This window comes from Leuciscus leuciscus (genome assembly GCF_965113295.1).
Source record: "Leuciscus leuciscus genome assembly, chromosome: 16".
NCBI lineage: Eukaryota > Metazoa > Chordata > Actinopteri > Cypriniformes > Leuciscidae > Leuciscus > Leuciscus leuciscus.
Window position 1 is genome coordinate 2,478,969 of NC_138740.1, and position 23,106 is coordinate 2,502,074.

Here is a 23,106-nt window from a genome sequence, read left to right on the forward strand (position 1 = left end):
TTCTTCTTCTCCTCCCTTTATAGGCGGTTGGCAGGGCAGATTGTGGAGCACTACCGCCACCAACTGACCTGGAGTGTAATAGCATCGATGGGAAATTAAAGGGGTGGTATAATGCCCTTTTCACAAGATATAAAATAAGTCTCTGATGTCCCCAGAGTGTGTATGTGAACCTTTAGCTCAAAATACCCCACAGATATTTTTATATAGTATGCTAAAATTGTCAGTTTTTGTGTGTGTCCCTTTAAATGCAAATGAGCTGCTGCTCCCGGCACAGAGGGTGGAGCTTCAAGAGCTCGTGACCTTTTCCCTCACACACACATGCACTGAAAATGTAAAAAACGTTTAGCCTTTTATGTTCAAACTGGAGTCGAACAATGATGGAGAGACTCAAGAAGAAGTGACAACATGTAGAAGCAACAGGATGTTTCTGAATGGTTAGTCTGTGAATTTAGTCGGTGATTAGCATATTCTGTCATGATAATCTATAAATCACGTTCCCGGGGGCGGGGTTTATGTAAATTCTAGGGTTTGTGATGTCACTAACCCGGGTAAAATAAAGACATGTTATGTTACACTGTGATGTGATGGTGTTTTCTGGAAGGGACTAAAGAACAAAGAATTTTTATCAGCTGAAAGGCAGAATACAGATGTTTTTTATTAAGTTAGATAGACATTATATAACAGTTTCAGGTTATGTTTTAGTGTTGGTAACATGTCCCACATTTGTCCCACACAAACTTATAATCGTCCCAATTTCTGTTCGTGTGTTGGTCAAATTTATTAAAATAAAATGATTGTACTAGCCTATATTTTAGTTGTGTTTTTTATTTAATATTTAATATTATTAGGAGATTTTATGGTACTATATCATATTTATGAAGCAGTTATAATAGATTTATTCACTTTTTGAGCATGGACCTGAAAATTTAATTTCCAAGAAAATTAAAGCCATAAATCTAAGCAAGTTGTTCCAAATTTGAGGTTGATATCTCAAAAAATGAGCTTTCAGATTTAGTTTGGTCGCAGTACCGAACGCTTCCACTAGATGAAGTTCGTTTCCTATTAGTTTCCAATGACTGCGAACAATACATAAAATAAGTGGGACTGTTTGTTCCAGGACCTTTTAAAGTCTCCCGTCAATAATTTTATCCCTTAAAACTCATCTTTGATCACCAAAATTACATATTTAAACGTTTTTTCCTTGCTTTAAAATATCTTGAATGTAACTCAACACCCTTGCCTCATTTAGTATTCGCAGTTCTATGAATATGCAAATGAGCCCCGCCTCCACTCACTCACTCAGCTCAGAGATCCACTGGTTGACGATCACACGTTGATCTGATTGGTTACAAGGTAGTTTGTGACGTCAGAAACACCAGCGATTTCAAAGCGTGTTTTTGAGACTGTCTTTGGTTCACTGCAGTTTTAAGGAGGAAATACTCAGCAATGCTGTCGACTTATGAACTTACACATGCTTTGTCTTAAAGGGTAACTAAACCCCTGGTCAGAGCCTGACTCCACCCACTGGCAATATTTGAAAAATGCTGGAAAAGTAGGCAGAGCCCAGTGGAGAGGGGGCGTGCATCTGTGACGTATCTCTCTTTAGGCAAGGGCGTCAGAGGGTACCACAACTTCCAATAGGAAAATTCAACTGCAGTAGCCACTGTTCAACCTGAAGAGGGCAGCACTCAGACGTTTTTACACCATATTTTGTAAAATTAAAACACTTTAAACACAAATGTCAAAAAAACTACTTGAATCAATGAACAGCACTAATAAAGCCCCATTCTTACAGATCATCAACTAAAAAAAGTTGGTTTAGGGTTTAGTTACCCTTTAAAGCATATTAAAAACACCACATAGACACATCAACTACATTAAAAGCTGGATTTTCACCACAGGGGATTTTAACCTTTTCGAATCATTGTCCATGATTTTGTTGTTCTTGTTCACACAGCAAGTGCCAAAACCTTTACCAAGTTTAGCAAACCAGCGTGTGGGTGAATTACTGCCACCTACTGGACTGGAGAGTGGATCGGAAGAGTGGCAGCAAAAGAAAAAAACATACAACCCCCCCCCCAAAAAAACCAAAGACCTTCTATACTTTCTCCATCAGGCCTGTTTCTTTCAAGAATTTCATGAAGGGTGAATAAAGTCACCACGAAATCAAAATGGACAATTCTGGTTATTATTGCAGTGTTTAGTCTAAATTATTTATCGGTGCACATCATTATTGTGTTAATAATGTTGAATCAGAATAAGTTCCTCTTGCAGCATCTCTTCTCTTCTCTGATGACGAGGGCGGGGCTATAACCTGTCACTCAAATGAGATCAGCCAATAGCAAACCACAACCATCCAATCAATTCCCCACGGACTAAATCAAGCCCCACCCACATTAGTTCTTGTTCCAGAAGCGTTTCACTTGGATATACGACACAATAGAGGAGAAAAGACGAGTGCAACTTCATTCATTGTGTGCAGTGATCTGAACCAAAAGCAAAGACAACAATACAGTATATAGTAGGCAGATATTATATATATTTATTTTTATTTATTATTATTATTACTACAATAAGGTTCATTAGTTAACATTAGTTAATGTATTAACTAACATGAACTAACAATGAGCAATACATTTGTTACAGTATTTATTAATCTTTGAAGTTAGTTAATAAAAATACAGCTGTTCATTGTTTGTTCATGTTAGTCCACAGTGCATTAACTAACGTTAACAAATACAACCTTTGATTTCAATAACGTATCAGTAAATGCCTAGTAAAACTAAGCTTAATAAATGCTGAAGAAGTATTGTTTATTCTTAGTTTATCCTTATTGTAAAGTGTTACCCTAAAATGTTTAATAATTCATAAAATCAGGTTTATTCTTTTGTTTCCATAAGCAGGATTTGTGCTCTTCTTCATATGCATGTCTGGTCATTATTGTAACTCACGAGCTTACAGTGTGATAGACACTGAAACAGACTGCTATGGCAAAATAATGGGCCGTTGTATGTGTAAATCTGATGAGTCGTCAGCTCGGTCAGGCAAACGCTATAATTTGGTGCACAAATGTGCTTCTGTTGCAAAACTGAAAGATTATTTACAAGCATTACAGTCTAGCATGACTCATATTGAGCCTTCGAACTATACTGAACAAAATTATAAACGCAACACTTTTGTTTTTGCCCCCATTTTTCATGAGCTGAACTCAAAGATCTAAGACTTTTTCTATGTAGACAAAAGGCCTATTTCTCTCAAATAATGTACACAAATCTGTCTAAATCTGTGTTGGTGAGCACATCTCCTTTGCCGAGATAATCCATCCACCTCACAGGTGTGGCATATCATGATATCAAGATCCGGATTAGACAGCATGATTATTGCACAGGTGTGCCTTAGGCTAGCCACAATAAAAGGCCACTCTAAAATGTGCAGTTTTATCACACAGCACGATGCCACAGATGGGGAAGTTTTTAGGGAGCGTGCAATTGGCATGCTGACTGCAGGAATGTCCACCAGAGCTGTTGCCCGTGAATTGAATGTTCATTTCTCTACCATAAGCCGTCTCCAAAGGCGTTTCAGAGAATTTGGCAGTACATCCAACCGGCCTCACAACCGCAGACCACGTGTAACCACACCAGCCCAGGACCTCCACATCCAGCATCTTAACCTCCAAGATCGTCTGAGACCAGCCACCCGGACAGCTGCTGCAACAATCGGTTTACATAACCAAAGAATTTCTGCATAAACTGTTAGAAACCGTCTCAGGGAAGCTCATCTGCATGCTCGTCGTCCTCATCGGGGTCTCGACCTGACTGCAGTTCGTCGTCGTAACCGACTTGTGTGGGCAAATGCTCACATTCGATGGCGTCTGGCTCTTTGGAGAGGTGTTCTCTTCACGGATGAATCCCGGTTTTCACTGTTCAGGGGAGATGGAAGACAGCGTGTATGGCGTCGTGTGGGTGAGCGGTTTGCTGATGTCAACATTGTGGATCGAGTGGCCCATGGTGGCGGTGGGGTTATGGTATGGGCAGGCGTATGTTATGGACAACGAACACAGGTGCATTTTATTGATGGCATTTTGAATGCACAGAGATACCGTGGCGAGATCCTGAGGCCCATTGTTGTGCCATTCATCCACGACCATCACCTCATGTTGCAGCATGATAATGCACGGCCCCATGTTGCAAGGATCTGTACACAATTCCTTGAGCATGTTTGGGATGCTCTTGATCGGCGTATATGACAGCGTGTTCCAAGTCCTGTCAATATCCAGCAACTTCGCACAGCCATTGAAGAGGAGTGGACCAACATTCCACAGGCCACAATCAACAACCTGATCAACTCTATGCGAATGAGATGTGTTGCACTACGTGAGGCAAATGGTGGTCACACCAGATTCTTACTGGTTTTCGGGACCATAAAAATATTCTTAAATATCAATGAACATATACATACATACCTATATGTACTGAACAATATTTTATTTTTTATATGCGATTATTAAATTTCTGTACTAATTCTAACCACATTTTAAATGAACCTATTGTACCTGAAAACTTAATTTGTTTAATTAATATTTTTTGTTATGTTGTATTTTCCCTACTGTTTGTAATTTGCTTCTTTTTTCTTATTTTTAAATAACAGATATTAGATAAAATAACACAAAATAACTATATGGTGATATACGTATATCGTTATCATGAAATCAAATTTCTCAAATCGTGAAATAAGAATAGGGTCATATCGCACTGTAACGTAAGGATCCACTGAAGGCAAGTATTAGAGAACGTGGCGTGGGCAGACCTGGCAGGCTATGAAGCCTCCAGGGTGGCATCAGTAGTTCAGGGGGCCAGGGCGGACCGGACAGTTCAAGGAGCCAGGTCGGACCCGACAGTTCAGGGAGCCAGGGCGGACCCGACAGTTCAGGGGGCCAGGGCGGACCCGACAGTTCAGGGGGCCAGGGCGGACCCGACAGTTCAGGGGGCCAGGGCGGACCCGACAGTTCAGGGGGCCAGGGCGAACCCGACAGTTCAAGGGGCTAGGGTGGACCCGACAGTTCAGGAGGCCAAGGCGGACCCGACGGTTCAGGGGGCCAGGGCGGACCCGACAGTTCAAGGGGCCAGGGCGGACCCGACAGTTCACGGGGCCAGGGCGGACCCGGCAGTTCAGGGGGCCAGGGCGAACCCGACAGTTCAAGGGGCTAGGGCGGACCCGACAGTTCAGGAGGCCAAGGCGGACCCGACGGTTCAGGGGGCCAGGGCGGACCCGACAGTTCAAGGGGCCAGGGCGGACCCGACAGTTCAAGGGGCCAGGGCGGACCCGACAGTTCAGGAGGCCAGGGCGGACCCGACAGTTCAGGGGGCCAGGGCGAACCTGACAGTTCAGGGGGCCAGGGCGGACCCGACAGTTCAGGTGGCCAGGGCGGACCCGACAGGGCCAGGGCGGACCCGACAGTTCAATGGGCCAGGGCGGACCCGACAGTTCAGGGGGCCAGGGCAGACCTGACAGTTCAAGGGGCCAGGGCGGACCTGACAGTTCAGGGGGTCAGGGCGGACCCGACAGTTCAAGGGGTCAGGGCGGACCCGACAGTTCAAGGGGCCAGGGCGGACCCAGGGGGTCAGGGCGGACCCGACAGTTCAGGGGGCCAGGGCGAACCTGACAGTTCAGGGGGCCAGGGCGAACCTGACAGTTCAGGGGGCCAGGGCGAACCTGACAGTTCAGGGGGCCAGGGCGAACCTGACAGTTCAAGGGGCCAGGGCGGACCCGACAGTTCAGGGGGCCAGGGCAGACCTGACAGTTCAAGGGGCCAGGGCGGACCTGACAGTTCAGGGGGTCAGTGCGGACCCGACAGTTCAGGGGGCCAGGGCGAACCTGACAGTTCAGGGGGCCAGGGCGGACCCGACAGTTCAGGGGGCCAGGGCGAATCTGACAGTTCAGGGGGTCAGGGCGGACCCGACAGTTCAAGGGGCCAGGGCGGACCCGACAGTTCAGGGGGTCAGGGCGGACCCGACAGTTCAGGGGGTCAGGGCGGACCCGACAGTTCAGGGGGCCAGGGAGGACCCGACAGTTCAGGGGGCCAGGGAGGACCCGACAGTTCAAGGGGCCAGGGCGGACCCGACAGTTCAGGAGGTCAGGGCGGACCCGACAGTTCAGGGGGCCAGGGCGGACCCGACAGTTCAAGGGGCCAGGGCGAACCTGACAGTTCAGAAAGCCAGGGCGGACCTGACAGTTCAAGGGGCCAGGGCGGACCCGACAGTTCAGCAGGTCAGGGAGGAACCCGACAGTTCAGGGGGCCAGGGCGGACCCGATAGTTCAAGGGGCCAGGGCGGATCCGACAGTTCAAGGGGCCAGGGCGAACCCGATAGTTCAAGGGGCCAGGGCGGATCCGATAGTTCAAGGGGCCAGGGTGGACCTGACAGTTCAAGTGGCCTTTAATGACTTTAATGTTCCCTCATTAGAAGATAATTTAATGTCAAATACTACTTCCTATTTTCCGATTTATTTATTGATAAAAAACAGAAATCCAAAATCTCCTCCGTAAAAAGTATAATATGTCAAAAAAAATTATAAATACAACAGGAATTTTGAACCTGGCTTTATCCAATGTTCAGATTTTTATTCTAGAAATGTATGCAAATTAGTGCATATTTAATTAGATAATGCCTCATTTACATATTTGAACATAACATTTCAGAAAACTTGTAATACAAATTTCTTCATTATGTAATCTTAATGTAATCAATCAGCTGGACAATAATGGTGAAATCTATATCTATTAGTTAATTTTCTTTTTACCCTATTCACCCTATTTTTTATTATTATTTTTTAATGTGTGTGTGTGTGTAGCTCAGTGCTCATTTATAGACTATATTCTGTGTTATAACCTTATGACATGATGCCGTGACTTCAATGTTCCCTCATTAGAAGAGAGTTCTTGTCAAATACTACTTTTTTTCTGGCTGGTGACAGTATTTTCAGATTTATTTATTGATAAAAAAAATACAAAGAAATCCAAAATCCCCTCCATAAAAAACTTTGGGTATAACATGTCAAAAAAATTCAATAAATAAAAAACATTAAACTGGCATTTTGAACTTGGCTTTATCTAATGTTCAGATTTTTGTTCTAGAAATGTATGCAAATTGGTGCATATTTAATTAGATAACGCCTCATTTGCATATTTAAACAACATTTCAGAAAACTTGTAATACAAATTATTTTATTATGTAATCTTAATGTAATCAATAAGATAAGAATGGTGAAATCTATTAGTTATGTTTACCCTCTTCACCAGGGGTGATAAATGAAAGGTTCTCTTTCCTTTTATTTTCCATGTGTGTGTGTGTGTGTGTGTGTGTGTTGCTCAGTCTTGCTCATTTGTAGACTAAACTGTGATAACCGAATGACATGATGACGTGACTTTAATGTTCCCTCATTAGAAGAGACTTTAATGTCAAATACTACTTCCTATTTTCCGATTTATTTATTGATAAAAACAGAAATCCAAAATCCCCTCCGTAAAAAATATATGTCAAATATATATATATATATATATATATATATATATATATATATATATATATATATATAAAAAAAAAAAAAAAAAACAGGAATTTTGAACCTGGCTTTATCTGTTCAGATTTTTATTCTAGAAATGTATGCAAATTAGTGCATATTTAATTAGATAATGCATCATTTCATTTGCATATTTGAACAACATTTCAGAAAACTTGTAATGCAATTTTTTTTATTATGTAATCTAAATGTAATCAATAATCTGGATAAGAATGGTGAAATCTATATCTATTATTTAATTTTTTTCTTTACCATATTTTTTTTTTTAAATGTTTTATTTAATGTGTGTGTGTGTGGCTCAGTGCTCATTTATATATTGTGTGTTATAACCTTATGACATGATTTCGTGACTTCAATGTTCCCTCGTTGGAAAAGACTTCATGTCAAATACTACGTCAATGTCTAATCCCAAGCAAAGTTGTGCGCTTGTAGGGAGAAGAAGAAGGTCTTCCCAGACAAACTGAAGATGTCATGTTTGTTGTGTCAAACGGCATTTCCTCTTTCGTGTTTGTTCATGGCTCCCCCCATCGGACTCTGTGTAAAATGGTCGGTTATTTGAGCGAACCGCCCCGTTCTTCACTCATTTGAGGAGAGAGAAGCCGCTGACTTTCTTCTTCATGCTCGCTGGCTCTTGATGGACATTATAAAACTTGACAGGTAAACAACGCAAAGCGCTTTCGCGGTGTTTTCTTTCACGCGCACGAGCCACAACAGGGGTTTTATCCGCGCGCTTGTAACGGAAATTTTTGGTACGTCATTAATATGGCGCCAAAAGAGTTATAAGTGTGAGCTTAATGTTGCGATCCCGCACCTCAGTCGGTCTTGTTTACGCGGAAACAAACAAACAAACAAACAAAAACAGAATGTAAACGCCTCATTGGACGGAAACGAGATTTAGACGCTATCGAGACGTTAAACTCGATGACTTGTCACGTCTCTGGAGCAGTTAGTGCGCTTCACTTTGCAGGGATGTGAGGAAATGCTTTCCTCAGAAACATTTTTACGGCTGACGACCAGATGAACGTTGCTATAATAAGTGTGGAAACTGCGATTTTAGCAACTCGACGGACCGCGGCGCAGGACGCCATTTAATGTGGATTAAACCCGCCGACTGTAACTTTTATTCGGGCTGTGGAGGGGAAATCATCTGTCACACGGATGCTGAGAGACATACATGTGCCCTGGCCTCAGATGATCATGATCCGCTGATTTCTGTGCATCGAGGACATCACGCCCTCTTGTGCAAACCGCAAATAAGGTAAAGCGAAAGAATGTGCCATCTTTTCTGGTATCACGCAGTTTCAGGATGTGCGTTTGTGTTACATGAGATTTAAGTTTGCCCGAATTCTGCAGCCTCAGACATGCATCCTCACGAGCTGAAGCGATATGCGTTATTAATGATCGCAAATGTGTCTGTTTTCGACCTGTCTGTCATTATTGATAAACTCTTCCGTGCAATAATAATAATAGTCTTGAGTTTTTATAGGGAGGTAGAGCTTTTTACTCAGCTGACTACAACTTGATTATTCCAAAGTTATTTGAAAGTGCAGTGCGCTAACACTATATTTGTTTAAGATGAAATTAGTGGTTGTTTTAGCATCGTTAAGTTATAAACGCTGGATGGCCTAGCATGCGATGCTTCTGCAAGAGAGATTCACTAACAAGCCCTGCGGGTCATCGGCCACGCCCCCTCCAGTCGGCTCGTGACGTATGCGGAGGGGGCGTGGCTGCGTGTGAGCAGCGGGAAAACGCGTTTCATATTTTATACCTCACTATTTTATCTTAATTATATCGGTACTCAATATTGTTTTACTAGTCTAGTCTAGTTTTCCATTTCAAATGTCTACAGTTAAAGTTAAAAATAAAATAAAAAGTCCCCATGAAATCAAAATATATTTTTATGGAATATTGTGGCATTTATTATAAGTTATTTTTCTGTGCATCAATATATTTGTTTTACATGTATGTGGATGGTGCTATGGGGTAGGCCTAATTTTCAATTGCTCCTAATACTTGGAAACAAGTTAGCATAATTACAGTTCCGGTTCCATCGTCCTGAAGTCAATGGGTTTTTTGAATGGGTTTTGGTTAAATGTCTGAAATTAGGTTTGTATTGAACATAAGCTCAAGATGTTTTCACGTTTTATTCTACAACATCAAATTAGAGATGCACAGAAATGAAAATTCTGGGCTGAAACCGTCAATTTTGGATACTTTTGGCCAAATTTATTTTTTTAATATTATTTATGTACAAAGACTTTATTAAAGTCAACTATAAAGTCCAAATGTTATTAAAGAAAAGCAAACACTCAGTAATAAAATAAGAACATATACATTTAATTTCAAGCAATGGCCAAAAACTAATTTAATATAGAACAAAGATGAAACAGATTAATCTTTCATGTCAAATTCTTACATTTGATCAATAAATTTAGTTATAATAATAAAACGGGGCTTTTACCAATGAAATTAAATAATTTACACTGCAAAACTACAACTGCAATAAATAGCCTAATGTTTTGAGATTAATGTTTTAAATAAATGTTTGAATATACAAGAAAAAATGCAATGATGCTAAACATGAAACTAAACCGCCTGTAGGTGGCGGCGGGTGACCGTCTTAACTAGTGGTCGACCGATATTGGTTTTTTGATGGCCGATGCCGATATCTTAGAGAGCAGGGTGGCCGATATTTATATATTTATATTTATTTTAATCAATATTTAATAAATTAGAAAACAAATCTTTAAAATAAACATGCTTATACTTTAGATGGCAACTTCTTGAATCTGCAATCCTATTACAGTATTTTTCACAAAAAAAGTAATTGTTTAAAAATATATGAAAATGTGAATAAAAATGAAGTAAACACTGTAATATTGCTCTCAGTAATCTGGTAATTTCGTGGACACTTGTAATCATATTTTTGCATAACGCTAATTTTACATACAGCACACAGTGAAAATGATATGAATATGACACAGTGGGCAACTGGATATAGCACAGCATATTTTAAAATGAAGGATTTAAAGTTTTTTGATCGCGTCTCCTGAAGCTGATCTTCTGTTCATACCATAAACTTTCTTTGTTTACCAGTTCTGTGTAACAAAGTATTAGATATGACTGACAGAGATCGGAAGCTAATGAAGACGGAGAATGTGAGTGAGTGCTGTGTGATCAGGCGCTGCCGTTCTCAGCACCGCCCCGTCAAAATAAAAGTCTGGAACACCGTCAAAATAAAAGTCCCGCTTCCAACACATCGGCCAATCAGAAAAACGTATCGGCCGATGCCGATATTAAAAAAATTCCAAATATCGGCCGATATATCGGCCATGGTCTTAATAAGTGAATCATTGAGTCATTCATTCAAACAATTCGTTCAAACGGCCGAATCCTAATCATTCAGTAACGAAACACCGCGCTGATGGTTGTTTTCCTTAGTCAATAATGCATCTAAAATTTAAGTTACTTAATATTAAATAGGCTACTTGTTTATGATAATAAACATTTATGATAATTAAATAGGCTACTTGTTCGTGATAATATTCAGCAAACAGCTAGCCTGGAAATCCAGACCTAAATCTGAAAGATTAATGGTCTGGTGTCGATCAATGAAAATCGGCCAGCTCGAGGGGCGGCACCAAGCATGCATTTGAAAATCTCACAGCACGCAATTGGATAACACTACGACCAATCACAACAATAAACCCCATACGCTTAGCTACCAGCGGAGCTAACTGGTAGATTAGACTCTTCCGGTCGGCAAAACAGCAAAACACCCTTCTTGCAAAGGAACGATTCGAGCGCCGTCTTCTGTTCCTCTTTTGGGAAAAAGCCAAGTCTAACTCGTTCATTGTAGCGGCCAAAGCCGTTTCAAACCACTGCTATTTATCCATAGGCTTCTTGCAATGTTTACTGATGACTTCGACGTCACAGCGCTGTCGTCTTCTGTTTAGCTCGCCTCTGGCCCGCCTATATCAGATAACCCGATGTGATTGGTGCAGCTCAGATCGAGGGGCATATTAAATGAGCTCCATTGATCGACACCAGAGTAACTCGCTGAGCAAATTCAACTTGTGCTCTCGCGAGAACTCTGGTTTACCAGGGTAGCAAACAGCTCCCATGGTCGTGTTTTGTTTAATAACTATATCATATGTTCTGTGAGATTCTTGTGTGCTGTTGCGCTCATCAGTCGCTCTTTACACTGAATGTGGCTAATAAAAGTTTTGATGCTTCCCTAATTATTTTTAAGTTACTTGTCCGGTCTTCAAAAAAATAAACACGTGTCCAGCAAACAAGGGTTATTGTCGAGCCCTGAAATGCGAAGTTGAACCAAAGTTAACCGTTGTTAAATGTTGATCAATTTAAAGACTTACAGTGATAAAATAAATAAATAAATAATAATAATAATAGGTTAAGCTTATCATTTTACCCTTTTCTGCTCTGTTTCCCACAACGCTTCCCACATCTATCCATTTTTGGTCATGGGACAGACTTAGGGCCAATCCCAATTCTACCCCTTACCCCTTCACTTACCCCTTCCCCTCTGTTTTGCGTGTGCACGTGAAGGGGTAGGGCTGTCTCAATTCTCTTTTGGTTGGAGGGGTAGGGGTAAGGGGAAGGGCCAGATAGCCCTTGAAAGGAAGATTTTTCGGGACCACACTTCAAACGAAGGGGGTATGAGAAATGTACCTGCATACACCGGCTACAGAGGCAACATGACTGCCAATAATCATTTTCTTTGTCACATTCAATCTTGTGTTCATATTTACGGTCATGTTCTTCAAATAAACAGTTTCAAAAAAATCGTTAAAGTTCGTTAACAATATGACGCGTGTAAAAAGCAAAAGTTTGAAGCGAAGTGGACGCGCGAATGAGGCGAATTTAACATTGAAATCACTCGCGCCAGACGCTCTATTCGCGTTTGGTGTGAACGCAGCTTTTAGGCGTCGAAGATATCGTCATCTTCGTTATTTTCTGCAAACTTCAGAAGAAAAATACAAAAAATAGCTGTAACTCACGCAAGACTACAGCTGACGACGGCATCTTGGAAGTTTGTAATAAACATTGGCGCATCTCCTGTGACGTAGGCGCTAGCGACGATGTATAATGACATGTAACGGTGTAGTAGTGGTGTCCCATTTCTTAGGGGAATATTTTCACCCCTACGCCTTGACACTCTGTTTCAAGGGGCAAGGGTTAGGGGTAGGCGAAGGGGTATAAAATAGAATTGGGATTGGGCCTTAAAGTAGTCGAAGGGTGAGCGGTTGTTATTGATATAATAAATAAATAGGCCTAAATAATCAGTTAAAATGCTAAACAAAAGTTCCTTTCATAATTTTTAACAAATAATTTTGATTATTTATAAAGTTTTATTAAAGGAGATTTTCAAAGAATTATTTTGCCAATGGCGCCCCCTATGCACTGCATACCCTATTTTTGCGCCACTGGGGGCAGCAAATATTCTCAGCCTTTTTTTTAGCATTTGTGTTGTAAGGGGTTTGACAATAGTTACATCAGTTTATTTGCCATGATACTGTATTTGCTCAAGTTAACAATATCTTCAACTGCTTGTAGAATAGCTATATCTGTTCAGTGTGTTTGGCAGCTGTCTTGTGATTGGTGGAGAAGGAGGCGAGGCGGTCACATGGGTAGCAGTGTGCGTTTCTCATTGGGTGTGGGAGTTATTGATGAATGAAGCTCTGCCTCTTATGTTCCCCCTCTTCGTGGATTTGTGTCACGCGTGCCATTAGAAGGGCAGTGTGTGACTGCGTGTGCTCGTGTGGCGGATGTTTGTGAGAGATGGATGTGGTCCTGATGTTAGGATGACGTCTCCAGAAGAGTGTTTTCACCCAGAGAGATGACATTACCATGCTTTTTGATTTATTTGAGATGAAAACTGTTGTATTTTCCCCCCCAAATTCAATGTTTTCTGTGTTTTTATTTTTCTGGATTCCAATTTTATACAATTTTAATGATCAAAAAGCATATCTAATTAATTGAATTTGGAAATCTTTAAAGTGGACCTATTATTATGCCCTTTTACAAAGTCTTCTTGGTGATGTTTTCAGGCTCTACTAGAACAGGTTTTCCTGCTTGAATGTTGATTATTTTCCTCATATTCTCCATTGTTGCGGCTCCTCTCTCCCCAGTCTGTCAGTAATGCTTTGTTTACTTCCTGTCTCTATGAAGCCCCTCCTTCTGAAAAGCACACTGTGCTCTGATTGGTCGGCTGGATCAGTGTGTTGTGATTGGTCGAGTGCTTCTAGTGTGTTTGGGAAATGTCCCGCCCCTTACCATAACCACCAGTTTCAACACACTATTAACTAACTCAACCAGGCCCCGCCCCTTTATTCTGCGTATGAATATTGCGACTAAAGCTGAAAACACTCTTCCTGAAAAAGTTTTATTGCTTTTCTATAACATTAAGCCTCAAACCTTTGTCAACTATACATTGGTTTGGTTTCTTCCTTAAAAAAAGAAAAGAAAAGCCTGGTGTAATAATAGGGGCTTTCGCACCGGTTAGTTCTAGGAACTCTGTTATAGGAACTATATGCGTATGCCGTGTGGTTGATGTGTTGCTAGCATCATAATCATGTTTCGCTTGGTCCCTCAAAGTTGTGTTGGATATTCTCCTCAGCGTAAAGGTTGAGATGCTCATCTATCACTGTTTTACATGTTCATGGAGGAAAAAGTACACAGCTTTTTAAAAATGGCAGGTGCTGGTGTTTCGCGTGTGTTGGACCAATCAGCATCATAAACTTACGTCACTGGTAGTCGTGATTTGCCTCTCACAACGTAACATGCTCAAACACAATATTAAACCGCAAAGAGACTCTTTAAATATTAATCCTGCATGTTCTGAGTGTCTCTGTGTAAATGAATGGTTTGATTTCCCACACACACACACACACGCACACGCGTGACGCTCGCAGTGTTTTCTCTGCCGTCTCACTATATGAGGACATGAACGCATGAACTTCATCTCTAGAGTCTCTTTATTAGCATTTTACTGTTTCATCTGAGGAAAACTATCATCATATCATAAAACACGTAGCCTAAACTCAAAGGTCTTCACGGCAACCCTTCAAAATAAAGGTTTGGTTTAACTTAAAGATTTTGTGACAGAAATATATTACTTTTGTACAGTATAATAATAATACTAAGACTAATAATAATAATAAATTATTATTAAATATAATATTTTTTAAATAAAAGTTTGTTAAATTTCATATGATTAAAAGATAAATAATTTAATGTTTTATGCCCTCATTTAATTGCCAGAAATGTTTTAATACACAACAGAATTTCTGGAAAAAAAAAACTTTTCTAAGAAATACAATTTTATTTTTGAATTAATAAATCAATGTTTTTATTATTTCATTAATTACACATGATTTAATTATTAAACCATTAATTAAACCATTAAAATGGAATAAAACGTATTTCATGGGGCCCTAAACATGAATTTTTTGTTAAACTTTTAATAAATTGTTGTTAAATTAATTAGACATGTTTTTTTGATTACTAAAATTTTATTTAACCATTAAAATGGAGTTAAAAATTCCAAATAAAATGGAATCCAGAAAAATGAAAACAATTTTGGGGAAAAATCCAACAGATTTCATAGGGCTCCAGTTCATGTCCTCATATATCGAGACGCAGACGAACGTCACGCATGCTTCAGTGTGTAGTAGAGCAGTAGGACAATTATTATATAGGCCTAATCACTTTGATTCAAGACACTTAGATTTGTTTTTATCATCCATCCATTTTTTTTTATTTTTTTTATTCAAAACATTTTTCAGAATTCTTTTTGTAAAATAATAAATCAAAACTGTTCACACTCTCTCTTTGTGTTGGTGAGCCTCACTCACAATCGGTCTCAGTCTATAACACGAGAGTTACAGGTGTAAACAGGGCCGTGGTAACATCAGTGGTCTGATGGTAACACAGACGGTTCTGTTAGCCTGATGGTGTGTGTGTGTGTGTGTGTGTGTGTGTGTACTCTGGTCTGACAGTGTCTCTTTCTATATTCCTATAAATAGCAGCATTGGCTGTGCTGTGCAGGAGAGAACAGCTGAAGATATCTCTCTCTCCCTGGGGGACTGCAGTCTATTCTCTCTCACCCAGAATACTCCTGTTCACGCTCACTTTCTCTCTGGACACATCCAGCTCTCTATACACACACACACACACACACACATACACTCTGAGCTCGTGCCGCAGAGCTGTACCCATCCCATCCTAGCCCAGCCCCGCCCCGCATGCTTTCATTCTGTCACATGTTCTCTGTTTGTTTGGATTTCTAGTTTCCTGTTTCCTGAGTCTAGTTTTGTAGATCTTTTGGTTCCCCTTTATTAGTCCCTCATTGTTTTCACCTGTGTCTTGTTAACCCTTTAGAACCTGAAGCTAAAATTGAAGCTTTTGTTTTTTTGACTGTAAAATTCTAAAACAATGTGCTATCTTAGGTGTCATCTTTTGCAGAAACAAAATGCAGTAACAGTAAAGTAAATTGTGCAGAACAATTTCATGATTAAAATAAATTAAATTAATGTTTTATATCTTTATCTGATTACCAGAAAAAACACAACACCGAATTTGTGGGGAAAAAAATTCATAGAATGTTTTTTTTAAATGTTGTATAAGTTTAATAATTGTATAAGTTTCATGATTATTTTATTTAGTAATAATCATAATTATTATTATTATTATTATTTATATTTTTAATTATAAAAAAAAAAGCTATACTGATGCATAATCACAAAATTTTAGCCGAATTGTGCAGACCTACAATCAAGCACAGCAAACCTGGAATTTAGTTTAAACCAAATGTTAAATTGCAATTTAAAATACATTTTATATTTTTATAGGGATGCACCGATATGAAAATCTTGGCCGATACCGATAATTCTTTATATTTTAAAAGGCAATAACCAATATATATTGGCCGATAAATCTAAATCCAAATATTTATATCATTTTTGAGAGCCTGGTTACAAAAACAAAAGTCTCACTATTAAAAGCCATGTCCCAAACACACAAGTATAAGGTTTATGTATGAATTTTAATTTTATGTAGCCGATATGACAGACTTGCGCTGCACATGTTGCACTTTACTGTATTTTCCTTTTTTGAAGTGATTCCAATCATATTTCAAGCAAATCAAAAGCATCATGTTGAACAGTGCGCATCTGAAGTGTCTCAGCTGAAGGAGTAATACATTATTTATCAGCTTTAATATATCGGCCGAATTTATTTATTTATCAGGCCGATGACAATAACATAAAAAATTATCATATATGTCACATGGGTATTTTTTTTTAAATTGAGATTTATACATCATCTGAAAGCTGAAAAAATAAGCTATAAGCTTTCCATTGATGTATGGTTTGTTAGGACAATATTTGGCTGAGATACAACTATTTGTAAATCTGGAATCTGAGGGTGCAAAAAAATCGAAACATTGAGAAAATCTCCTTTAAAGTTGTTCATTTATGAATGAATGAATGACTGAATGAGGCATTTATATAGCGCTTTCATATGTACTACTGTACACCCAAAGCGCTTTACAATCATATCAGGGGATCTCTCCTCAACCATTTATGTTCACGATTGTGCAGCATTCACTCACAAAAATAAATGTTTTATATATTTACGGTAGGACATTTACAAAATATCCTCATGGAACATGATCTTTACTAAATATCCTAATGATTTTTGGCATAAAAGAAAAATCGATAATTTTGGCCCATACAATGTATTGTTGGCTATCGCCTCAAATATACCCGTGCGACATGTGACTGGTTTTGTGGTCCAGGGTCACATATCATAGTGATCATATAGTATCCGATATATCGTACATCCCTAATATTTTCATTTAAAATTAGAGATGCACCGATTACAATTTTCTGGGCCGATTCCGATTTCCGATTTTTCATTAAGTTTGACCTGCCGATACCGATTTTAGCTGATTCCGATTTCATTTTTTCTAACCACTTTACAGCACACACAAATATTTATTTTAAATCTTTTCTGTAATAGAACATTTTACAATTTGCATAGTACATACACTCACCTAAAGGATTATTAGGAACACCATACTAATACTGTGTTTGACCCCCTTTCGCCTTCAGAACTGCCTTAATTCTACGTGGCATTGATTCAACAAGGTGCTGAAAGCATTCTTTAGAAATGTTGGCCCATATTGATAGGATAGCATCTTGCAGTTGATGGAGATTTGTGGGATACACATCCAGGGCACGAAGCTCCCGTTCCACCACATCCCAAAGATGCTCTATTGGGTTGAGATCTGGTGACTGTGGGAGCCATTTTAGTACAGTGAACTCATTGTCATTTTCAAGAAACCAATTTGAAATGATTCGAGCTTTGTGACATGGTGCATTATCCTGCTGGAAGTAGCCATCAGAGGATGGGTACATGGTGGTCATAAAGGGATGGACATGGTCAGAAACAATGCTCAGGTAGGCCGTGGCATTTAAACGATGCCCAATTAGCACTAAGGGGCCTAAAGTGTGCCAAGAAAACATCCCCCACACCATTACACCACCACCACCAGCCTGCACAGTGGTAACAAGGCATGATGGATCCATGTTCTCATTCTGTTTACGCCAAATTCTGACTCTACCATCTGAATGTCTCAACAGAAATCGAGACTCATCAGAGCAGGCAACATTTTTCCAGTCTTCAACTGTCCAATTTTGGTGAGCTCGTGCAAATTGTAGCCTCTTTTTCCTATTTGTAGTGGAGATGAGTGGTACCCGGTGGGGTCTTCTGCTGTTGTAGCCCATCCGCCTCAAGGTTGTGCGTGTTGTGGCTTCACAAATGCTTTGCTGCATACCTCGGTTGTAACGAGAGGTTATTTCAGTCAAAGTTGCTCTTCTATCAGCTTGAATCGGTCGGCCCATTCTCCTCTGACCTCTAGCATCAACAAGGCATTTTCGCCCACAGGACTGCCGCACACTGGATGTTTTTCCCTTTTCACACCATTCTTTGTAAACCCTAGAAATGGTTGTGCGTGAAAATCCCAGTAACTGAGCAGATTGTGAAATACTCAGACCGGCCCGTCTGGCACCAACAACCATGCCACGCTCAAAATTGCTTAAATCACCTTTCTTTCCCATTCTGACATTCAGTTTGGAGTTCAGGAGATTGTCTTGACCAGGACCACACCCCTAAATACATTGAAGCAACTGCCATGTGATTGGTTGATTAGATAATTGCATTAATGAGAAATTGAACAGGTGTTCCTAATAATCCGTATTTTTTTGAACAGATAAATGCTATAAAATAGAACTATATAAATTACTCCAGGTGTGGGTAATTCACACACATCTAAAGTGCAGAGTTATGGAAGAACCATTTCCTTTTCACATTCAATATCCAATCATTTTTTATACATGTATTTAGCAAACTAAACGTCTGTATGAAAACAGGGAATGGCGATAAAATAATATATAAATATTTTTTTTTATAAATATAGCCTTGCAGTATAAAGATATTTCTCAAAGCACACACACACAGGCCTATTGCAATCACTTGTACAAACTGAATAATAAAACAAGTTTAAATGGGTACATTTTCTATAAATATTAGTCTTCGTTTTCTTTTCTGACATAGCCTACTCCAGTTCTTGTTAAAACACGCAAATTCTGTGCATTTTGGGCACTTTTTTGTGAAACCCTATTTAGGCTATTTTGTCCATCAAAAGTGTGCTTTCCCTTTAATTGAGCGTGAGCAGTGCAGCAGATAGACTCGGCACCGAAACACACGCTTCACTGCTCGCGACGCTCCTGCTTGACGCTCACGCGCTGCTCCTGCTCCCGTTGTGAATGCACTCATTGATTAACATGCACGGCGAAAAAAAATACGCGCTTGCGGTCTGAACGGACGTAATTCACGAGGTTTCCTACATGTGTGTTCCGTGTGCACGTGTGATGCTGATGTTGCGCGATGTTAATCATGCGGCGCCCGAGTGCATTTGACCGGCATAAAATCGGTATTTGTCAGACTGACCGGCCGGTCGCCGGTCACGGCCGATCACGTGAAAATCGGCCAATTCCGGTCACCAGCCGATCAATCGGTGCATCTCTATTTAAAATGTAAATAAATTGCAATTAGATTTTCCCCTAAATCATGTGGTGAAGGCATCTGGACCAGCGAGTGGGATTCTCAGCCTCTCCTAAAGTGATGATCGACTGAGAGGGAAAGCCCTGTTTCATGGCCACATTAATCTGCCAACAGCCAGTGAAGTGTTTCCTCTCCTGCCTACACACACACACACACACACACACACACACACACACACACACACACACACACACACACACACACACACACACAAACACACAAACACACACACACACACACACAAACACACACACACACACAACACTGCATGTGTTTCTGTCATCTTCACAGGGTCTGATATTGTTCATCCCTTCCTCTTCTTCTTCCCTGACAGATGGAGAGTGAGATGAAGAGGAGAAAGTACTCCACCAGCAGCAACGACTCGGACACCACTGACAGTGAGTGATACACACAGATGGAGGAAAACACATGGCTTCTCCTCAGCCAGAGCTTTATTTACGCGTGGAGAAAGTTTGTGTCTGTTCATCAGTTGTTCAGCATGTGAATGTTTTACTGGGCTTCGGCTGCACTCGAGTGTGTCGTTTTTAGGGGTGTAACAATATATCGCAATACAAAAATGCAACAATATGTGTCGTTGATAGTTCACCCAAAATAAAAATTACTGTGTGAGGAAAAAAGTACTGAAAGAGTTTTAGTGTCAGACATTAAACCTCCATTAGGGCTTCTCGATTTTAATCGATTCTCATTTTTACGAAACGATATCGATTCTTAAATCCCAAGAATCGATTAGTCATCCTGTTTTCAGTTGATGAATGAATGGAACATTGTAGCGCATCCCATCCAATAAATCTCAATAATCTTTGTGCTTTGTTACTATTGATATGAAACAAAGTTTCAGATTTCAAATTACGTCCATTTTCTTACGAAATTCAAAAACATAAAAACCGTTTTCATTTGGCGCTGTGGCGTGAGATCGCTCTGGCTCAGCTCTAGAGAAGCACATGATCTTCTCTTCCGCCTTAATAACACCAGTTACAGCGCGAAATAAACATGAATGAGCATCTGAAAGTGTGTTAAAAGGTAGAGTACAACTTATCGAAGTCCGTATCATGTGACATGGAATCGCCCAATCAGTTTCAACCGTGGAAAGATGTTAGTAAACAATGTCATGTAACGTCACACTTAACTCAGAAAAAACATATCCAGTGACCATAAACTCGTTTGTCAGCTAGAAAAATCAACTCTAGAGAGAAGCATTCTGCTAAATATATGCACCATATTACATATTCATTATAATTTTTAATGTTCTTCAATATTTAATGCATGTTTGAATAAATCTGGAAAGTTTTTTATGACAGCCACCATTTAAATTTTTATATAATTTCATATAACTTTATTATTATAAAAATAAATAAGTGTAATTTAAGTGTTTGTATACAAATCAGTTCATTTTTACCTTCAATATTATAGTACGCTAATGAAGCCTATAGGCTACCACTGACTCCCATAGTTTACAGCATTAGTGAAGAGATTTGTTCTCCTTGAGAAAATTTGCCATGTATTGCACCTGATATCCAAAATAATCAATATTGAATTGAATTGAATCGTAATCGAAATCTAATTGAATACCCAGCCCTAATATATAATGTTGAATATAATGTATAATAACGCAATGTGGGAATATTAGTGGGTCCTGATAATGCCAAATGTCTGATGTTACCAGTAAAAAGTGGAATGCATTTTCATTTTTTATGGGAGGGGTGCAAATCACAAATGAGTGATTATGGGCTAGGTTGATGTGGGCCCTTAAGACCAACATACCATAAAAATGTCTTCATCCTCGGTGCCACGGTTCAGGTAGTTATTTAGGAAAAACTGCATTTTTTGGGTTGGGGGGGGCCCAGCGCGGGGGGGGAGTGGCCCCCGGGGACCAAACGAAATTTTTCCGTAAAAGTCTAGTGGGGCTACATGCCCACCAAATTTCATGTTCCCCGGTGTTTCGGTGTCCCTGGTATCGTTGACGAAAAATTCAGTAGATGACAAAAAAAAAAAAAAAAAAAACCTTTGACAATCCCTATATGACCGCTTTCGCTAACTACGCTAGCGGCGGTCATAATTATGTATTGGTATATAAAGACAGTTTAAACAAATTTGGAATGTTTTTTTTTTTAGAAAAATCCTACCTACCCTGCCTTTAAGGCTTTGCAAGCAAATGTTGCACAGGAATAATATGATATGCGTAATAATATTTGTTCTTTTGATAGTTTTTAAAAAACCCAGCCAACCTGAATATTATATTACAGTAGTTATAATAATGATTACTATAAGATTAGAATATTATAAAATAGTAATTAGGGCTGTAAATAATGTTTATTCTTGACAATTGATAGTTACTCGAATGGTGCAGATGCTGATATTTATATGAATGTAAATATTATATTGATGTAAATCAATGAGATCTTTATAATAGTGTAGCAGATACTGGCAGAAAATGCATATAAATATCAATATCTGCAAATAATGTCTTAGTAAGATGATTTTTGAATAGTTTAATGATCAAAGCTCTGTAGTTTTAAAACATAATGCAATGCAATACAATGATGATGAACAAATAAACCTTCCTCAAAAGCATGATGATCATATTTGATAAAAAATAATGTCTGGATAATCAAGTAAACCTGCTTCAGTCTGAAATATTACTAACAATATGAAAGTTATTCTTATGTTTCCTTGATAAAATCAGAGCAGATTTGACAGCAGAAACACACGAGCTGAAGGAGGACGATTGTACAATTACACTAAAAGACTTTTACTTGATAAAAGAGTCTAAACTCTCAGTCAGAGACAGAAGGACTGGAGGACTGGATACTTTTTCTTTTTAAATGGAACGATTAAATCTGTTGTTTTTTTTACTTTGACCTCAGTGGAAATGTTATCATCAGATGTTTATCAAGTATGCCAAAAGTTTATTGTAATTTATTTTTCACCTCATATTTCTGTCATTTGCTCACCCTCATATCATTGCAAAGCCAAAAAGAAAGTCATACAGGTTTGGAACAACATGAGGGCGAGTAAATGATGGTTGAATTCTCTGTGCGTTCAGGTGTGACACTTCAATCTCTTGCAGGTCATGTGACCACCTGGTCACGGTCTTCGAAGAACACAGGGACCAATAGCACATGGGTACGCCATGAGCAGAAGAAACCATCTGAGGTGAGAAACACTGTTTCACGCAAGTGTAAAGTCATCGTGAAAGTGAAGTTGCGTTCATCTTATCTTCCCTATTGTGTCGTATGTGCGGGTGAAACGCTTCTGGAACAAGAACTAATGTGGGCGGAGCTTGATTGTGTCTGTGGGGGAATTGATTGGATGGTTGTGGTTTGCTATTGGCTGATCTCATGTGAGTGACAGGTTATA

At 39.6% G+C, this 23,106-nt stretch overlaps 1 protein-coding gene across 3 annotated transcripts in view; it reads left to right on the forward strand.

The window, feature by feature from the left end:
• The first annotated feature begins 8,082 nt into the window (after nucleotides 1-8,082).
• The window catches only part of jade2 (jade family PHD finger 2), a 74,927-nt gene continuing 59,903 nt past the window's right edge, over nucleotides 8,083-23,106 (forward strand). Inside the window, exons 1-3 of one of the 3 annotated variants that reach the window (XM_082141266.1) lie at nucleotides 8,083-8,235; nucleotides 20,063-20,126; nucleotides 22,817-22,902. In XM_082141266.1, the coding sequence (XP_081997392.1) occupies nucleotides 20,063-20,126; nucleotides 22,817-22,902 (150 nt within the window). In that variant the 5' untranslated portion in view covers nucleotides 8,083-8,235. Of the gene's footprint in view, nucleotides 8,837-20,062; nucleotides 20,127-22,816; nucleotides 22,903-23,106 lie in introns of all 3 variants that reach the window. The other 2 variants (XM_082141267.1, XM_082141265.1) reach the window with 2 other exon arrangements.